At 39.6% G+C, this 7126-nt stretch overlaps 3 protein-coding genes across 3 annotated transcripts in view; all 3 read left to right on the forward strand.

Annotated features, from left to right (window-relative positions):
* LOC117117807 (galactose-specific cell agglutination protein gsf2-like) overlaps positions 1-31 on the forward strand; it is a 2265-nt gene extending 2234 nt beyond the window's left edge. The window contains exon 2 of the mRNA XM_033262277.1: positions 8-31. Within this exon, the coding sequence (XP_033118168.1) occupies positions 8-31 (24 nt within the window). The remainder of the gene's footprint in view (positions 1-7) is intronic.
* Positions 32-213: 182 nt separating this feature from the next.
* On the forward strand, positions 214-3529 carry LOC117117815 (integumentary mucin C.1-like). Its single transcript, XM_033262285.1, has 3 exons — positions 214-2275; positions 2936-3480; positions 3524-3529. Exons 1-3 carry the CDS (start codon positions 349-351, stop codon positions 3527-3529), a joined length of 2478 nt encoding a protein of 825 aa, XP_033118176.1. The 5' UTR covers positions 214-348.
* Positions 3530-3545: 16 nt separating this feature from the next.
* The window catches only part of LOC117117824 (probable chitinase 10), a 28479-nt gene continuing 24898 nt past the window's right edge, over positions 3546-7126 (forward strand). Inside the window, exons 1-6 of the mRNA XM_033262295.1 lie at positions 3546-4699; positions 5139-5591; positions 5792-6000; positions 6141-6383; positions 6597-6718; positions 6909-7023. Of these exons, the coding sequence (XP_033118186.1) occupies positions 3601-4699; positions 5139-5591; positions 5792-6000; positions 6141-6383; positions 6597-6718; positions 6909-7023 (2241 nt within the window). The 5' untranslated portion in view covers positions 3546-3600. The remainder of the gene's footprint in view (positions 4700-5138; positions 5592-5791; positions 6001-6140; positions 6384-6596; positions 6719-6908; positions 7024-7126) is intronic.

Here is a 7126-nt window from a genome sequence, read left to right on the forward strand (position 1 = left end):
ACTGTAGCGGCAGTGGAACCAACTACTCTAGTGGTAGTGGAAACAACTACTGTAGCGGCAGTGGAAGCAACATCAATAGGAGTAGAAGAAACAACTACAATATTGGTAGTGGACCCAACTACTGTAACAGCAGTGAAACCAACTACAAAAGTGGTAGTGGATCCAACTACAGTAGCGGAAGTCGAAAAAACTACTGTCGCGGCAGTGGAAACAACTGCAATAGGAACAAAGGGAACAACTACAGTGGTGACAGTAGAACCAACTACTGTAGGGGCAGTAGAACCAACTACAGTAGCGGCAGTGGAAACAACTACAATAGGAGCAGAGGAAGCAACTACAGTAGTTGAAATGGACGCTACAGTAGAACCGGAAACTACAGTAACAGAAATTGCACCAACTACAGTGGCGCCAGTGGAACCAGCTACAGTAGCGCCAGTAGAACCAACTACAATAGCGACAATGAAAGCAACTACAATGGGATCAGAGGAAACAACTTCAGTAGTGGCAGTGGAACCATCTACTGTAGCGGCAGTGGAAATAACTACAGTAGCGCCAGTAGAACCAACTACTGTAGCGGCAGCAGAACCAGCCACTGTACCGGCAGCGGGATCAACTGCAATAGGAGCGAAAGAAACAACAACAGTAGCGAAAATAGACCCAACTACTGTAGCGGCAGTGGAACCAACTACTCTAGTGGTAGTGGAAACACATACTGTAGCGGCAGTGGAAACAACTACAATAAGAACAGAGGAAACTACTATAGCAGCAGAAATGGACCAAACTACACTAGATGCAGTGGAATTAACTACAGTAGCGGCAGTGGAACCAACTACTTCAGTGGCAGTGGAACCCACTAGAGTAGCGGCAGTGGAAATAACTACAATAGTAGAAGACGAAACAACTACTGTAGTGGCAGTTGATCCAACTACTGTAGCGGCAGTGGAACCAACTACTGTAGCGGCAGTGGAATTAACTACAGTAACGGCAGTGGAACCAACTACTCTAGTGGTAGTGGAAACAACTACTGTAGCGGCAGTGGAAGCAACATCAATAGGAGTAGAAGAAACAACTACAGTAGTGGCAGTGGAACCAACTACTCTATTGATAGTAGAAACAACTACAGTAAGAGCAGAAGAAACAACTTTTGTAGTAGTTTTAGAACCAACTGATATAGCGACAGTGGAACCAATTACTGTAGCTGCAGTTGAAACAACTACTGTAGCGGCAGTGGAAACAACTACAATAAGAGCAGAGGAAACTACTATAGCAGCAGAAATGGACCAAACTACACTAGACGCAGTGAAATTAACTACAGTAGCGGCAGTGGAACCAACTACAGTAGTAGAAGACGAAACAACTACTGTAGTGGCAGTTGATCCAACTACTGTAGCGGCAGTGGAAGCAACTTCAATAGGAGTAGAAGAAACAACTACAGTAGTGGCAGTAGACCAAACTACTGTAACAGCAGTGGAACCAACTACAAAAGTGGTAGTGAATCCAACTACAGTAGCGGAAGTCGAAAAAACTACTGTCGTGGCAGTGGAAACAACTACAATAGGAACAAAGGGAACAACTAGAGTAGCGACAGTAGACTCAACTACTGCAGTGGCAGTGGAACCAACTACAGTAGCGGTAGTGGAAACAACTACAATAGGAGCAGAGGAAGCAACTACAGTAGCTGAAATGGACGCTACTGTAGCGGTAGTGGAATTAACTACATTAGCAGCAGTGGAACCAACTACTTTAGCGGCAGAAACAACTACAATAGTAGCAGAGGAAACAACTACCGTAGTAGTAGCAGTGGACCCAACTACTGTAGCTACAATGGAATCAACCACACTAGCGGAGGTGAAACCAACTACTGTAGCGGCATTCGAAACAACTACAGTAACGGCAGAGAAACCAACGACTGTAGCCTCAGTGGAAACAACTACAACAGTAGCACAGGAAGCAACTACAGTAGCGGAAATGAGCCCAACTACAGTAGTGGAATTGGAATTAACTACATTAGCGGCAGTGGGACCAACTACTTTAGCAGCAGTGGATACAACTACAATAGGAGCAGAGAAGACAACTACAGTAGTGGAATTGGACCCAACTACTATAGCGGAAGTGGAATCAACTACTGTAGTGGCAGTGGAAACAACTAAATTAGGAGAATATGAACCAACTACAGAAGCGAAAACGGACTCAGCGCCAGTGAAAATAACTACTGTAGAGGCAGTGGAACCAAATACAGTAGCGGTAGTTGAACCAACTACAGAAGAATATGAAGGTATAGAATTTCTATTAATTCAATAAAATCGATCAGGTTTTTAGAAAATTACTGACGACATGCTGCCTATCCATTTAATAATAATAATAATAATAATAATAATAATAATAATAATAATAATAATAATAATAATAATAATTGTCAATTTATATAGCGCATAATGTAAAATACCTCTATGTGCTTTACAGCATGGTGTGGGAAAAATTATTAAAAGTTTCACCTAAAAAAATAATGAGTAACAATAAAGAATAACAACAATAAAAATAAATATATAATGTTAATTTTTCCCCTTTTCCTAGCATTTAAATTGTTTTTTTTTCCTTGTCTTTTTTCCTCCTTTCCTAGTATTTAAAATGTTATTGTATTACGGTCTACTAGCTAATTCAGTTGTAAAATTTGGCTTTCGTATGAGAGCAGTATTTAGAGAAAATATTAGGCTAAATTAGCCTAACCTTGATATTTCGTCTAGTTCACTGGGAACATAAATAACCTAGGGCCCAGACCTAGGGAAGGACTAGATAAAATAACTATACGATTGACCTACACAGTACAGCAATTATTGTAAGTTGTTTTGGATACAAAGTAATGACCCCTAAAAGACATTATTTCTATAATATTAACCACTCATTAATTACGCTTTTGCTTTTATATCTTTATCAGTAAACAGCGAACCGTTTTCATGTTGGGATCATCCGACAGGCTATTACGTAGATCCTTTGGATTGTACACATTACTACCAATGTCAAACAGAGATGTCTCACTTATCATGTGGCACCCTATACTTTAATGAACAGGTCAACACATGTGACTGGCCTGCTAACGTGGAGTGTACATCGACTCCAGGCGCAGCATTCACTTGCAACGGCAAACCCGAGGGTCTACATTATTACACAGATCCAACAGATTGCACCAAGTATTATACCTGCTATTTGGTTGAAGTTCATTTAACGTGTGGTGCCGGCCAAGCATTCAGTGACGTACTGAAAGTTTGCGACTGGATGCATAATGTTCAGTGTGAGGTCGATGATATAGAACCAACAATAGAAACTACAGTAACAGAAATTGCACCAACTACAGTGGCGCCAGTGGAACCAACTACAGTAGCGACAATGAAAGCAACTACAAGGGGATCAGAGGAAACAACTTCAGTAGTGGCAGTGGAACCATCTACTGTAGCGGCAGTGGAAATAACTACAGTAGTGCCAGTAGAACCAACCACTGTAGCGGCAGTGGAACCAACTACTCTAGTGGTAGTGGAAACACCTACTGTAGCGGCAGTGGAAACAACTACAATAAGAGCAGAGGGAACTACTATAGCAGCAGAAATGGACCAAACTACACTAGATGCAGTGGAATTAACTACAGTAGCGGCAGTGGAACCAACTACTTCAGTGGCAGTGGAACCCACTACAGTAGCGGCAGTGGAAACAACTACAATAAGAGCAGAGGAAACTACTATAGCAGCAGAAATGGACCAAACTACACTAGACGCAGTGGAATTAACGACAATAGCGGCAGTGGAACCAACTACTTCAGTGGCAGTGGAACCCACTACAGTAGCGGCAGTGGAAACAACTACAATAAGAGCAGAGGAAACTACTATAGCAGCAGAAATGGACCAAACTACAATAGATAGAGTGGAATTAACTACAGTAGCGGCAGTGGAACCAACTACTTCAGTGGCAGTGGAACCCACTACAGTAGCGGCAGTGGAAATAACTACAATAGTAGAAGACGAAACAACTACTGTAGTGGCAGTTGATCCAACTACTGTAGCGGCAGTGGAACCAACTACTGTAGCGGCAGTGGAACCAACTACAATAACGGCAGTGGAACCCACTACAGTAGTGGCAGTGGAAACAACTACAATAGTAGAAGACGAAACAACTACTGTAGTGGCAGTGGAACTAACTACAATAGCAGCAGTGGAACCAACTACTGCAGCGGTAGTGGAAACAACTACAGTATCGGCAGTGGAAACAACTACAATAGGAGAAGGGAAAGCAACTACAGTAATGGCAGTAGACCAGGCTACTGTAGCGGCAGTTGAACCAACTACAATAGCCGCAGTGGAACCCGCTACAGTAGCGGCAGTGGAAACAACTACAATAGGAGCAGAAGAAACAACTACAATAGCGGTATTGGACCCAACTACTGTAGCGGCAGTGGAACCAACTACAATAGTGGTAGTTGAACCAACTACAGTAGCCGCAGTCGAAACAACTACAGCTGTGGAAACAACTACAGTAAGGGCAGTTGAACCAACAACTGTAACGGCAGTAGAAACAAATACTATAGTGGAAGTAGAAACAACTGCAATAGGAGCAGAGGAAACTACAGTAGTGGAGGTGGAGCCAACTACAGTAGTGACAGTGGAGCCAACTACTGTAGCGGCATTCGAACCAACTACAGAAGACTACGAAGGTATAAAATTTATATTTAGAATTCTCAATAAAATCGATCAAGTTTTAAATTGTTCTTATCATCTAAAATTTTCTACTTAAATGTTTTAAGATGTTTGTATTATACACTAAATCTACTCCCATTGTATTACTAAAGTAGGCAGGTGGTATTTAACCGGGTATTTTCGTGATGTGGCACACTCCAATCCTACATTAGGATATACAAATTCGAGTTTGCCTGTAAATATGCAGTTTGTTTCAAAGAATTTCAGTATTATCGATGTCATTAAAATTGCCCTACACGTACTTGGGTTAAAATCTGTGTGTAATCAGGCCTACATGTATACTATATGTGGCTGAATTATTAGTTTTTTTTTTCTCAATAATAAAAAAAGATCAAATTATTCAAAAAAAGAAGGAAAAAACACATTCCTTTTTTATTTTCTCATCATGCTGCGAAGAGTTTTCTTGCTGGGACCATTCAGTTGGATATTACGTAGATCCTCGAGACTGTACACGTTATTATCAATGTCAAACAGAGATGTCTCACTTATCCTGTGGCACCCAACACTTCAATGAAGAGATAAAAGCATGTGATTGGCCGTCTAATGTTGAGTGCTCATCAACTCCAGGCGCAACATTCACCTGCAACGATAAACCTGTGGGTCTGCATTATTACGCAGATCCAGCAGACTGCACTAAGTATTATTCTTGCTATTTGGTCGAGGTTCCATTAGAATGCCCTGCTGGTTTTGCATTTAATGAGGTGATTGGGAGCTGCGATTGGATGGATAATGTTCCAGAGTGTACTAACAGTGATATCGACGATGCAGAACCAACCGAAGAAACAAATAATGCATCGGATGAACCCGAACAAGAGACAACACAAACGATTGGGACTAAAGACTATGAAGGTATAAATAAATTGTAAATAAATAAACGACAAAATTTTTTTTTTATTTTGCCTAATATTTAACGTTTATTGCGAAATTTACTTTTGGTTGAAAACCAGAAAAACAAATTGTAGGCCTAATGATAATCATTATAAGATTAAATAGTTATTTCCAAACATTCTCTTCATTATTCACAATTTAAACTTTTCCTGATTATATAGATTCTTCATCGTCATACAAGAGGATATGTTACTACACTAATTGGGCTCAATATCGTTCTGGCAACGAGCAATACACTCCAGACGATATAGACGCGTATATTTGTACACATATTGTTTACGCATTTGCCTTTATGAACGATCAACATGAGCTCATCCCTTTTGAATGGAATGATGAAGACACTGATTGGTCTCAAGGAATGTATTCTAAGGTATATTTCGATTATTATCATACTGCAAATGGTTGTATCGATTCTTTGCCTATTATAGTGATTTAAATTACTGTCCCAAATCTCAATAATATATATTTATATACACTGTAATATTAAAAAAATGAATAAATATATTTTAGGTAAATGCACTGAGGGAAGTAAACAACGATCTGAAGGTTCTGTTGGCCGTGGGAGGCTGGTCGTTTGGTGTTGCTAAGTTTTCAGCTATGGTTTCTACGTCGGCCAATCGTGCACATTTCATTTCGACATCCATAACTTATCTGAGAGACAGAAATTTTGACGGACTTGATTTAGACTGGGAATATCCAGCGGCACGTGGAAGTCCCGCTATTGACAAAGAGCGTTTTACTTTACTTGTACAGGTAATGTAGACCAAAATGTTGATATTTTTTTCAAGATATTTGTAACTAGTATATAATAGACTCTTTGATAACAGTTGCAATTTAATTTTGCCATATAGTACCCTTGATGAGCCCATAAAATTATATGGTATCAATATAAATGCTCAATACTTATAAATAAATAAATATTAAATACAATTATCTAACATAGGCCTAATTGTTAATATTCGATAGGAGCTACGCCAGGCATTTGATGCGGAATACGATGGGAGTAAAGAAAAGTTACTGCTTTCCGCAGCAGTAGCAGCCGGCGAAGACACTGCTACAAATGGGTACGAAATGGCAGAAATAGCAAAGTAAGTCTTTAACTTATGTTTATTTTAGTGTTGGAGGAATTCGAAATTAACACAATTATCAATTGGGGTTTTTTTGTACACTTTTGAACATAAAAGAGAAATTACAATGCATGCAAGAAATCAGTGTAAAATTCAAAGTGAGAATAAATTGAATATTTTTTGTGAGCAAAAATATTTGTTCGTCTTGCAGGCACTTAGATTGGGTAGGAGTGATGTCGTATGATTTACATGGTTCTTGGGAATCGCAGACTGGTCACCATAGCGCCCTGTACGCACCATCAAGTCAAGACCAAACACTGACTGTGGTAGGTTTACAAAATGTTTGTTTGGAAAATACAATTCTAATATTTCGACAAAATTAAAATGAATTTCAGTACCAATTAATCGCATTTACAACATCATTAAATT

This window comes from Anneissia japonica, unplaced genomic scaffold, assembly GCF_011630105.1.
Source record: "Anneissia japonica isolate Jap-2015-1 unplaced genomic scaffold, ASM1163010v1 scaffold108273_len470852_cov203, whole genome shotgun sequence".
Taxonomy (NCBI): Eukaryota; Metazoa; Echinodermata; class Crinoidea; order Comatulida; family Comatulidae; genus Anneissia; species Anneissia japonica.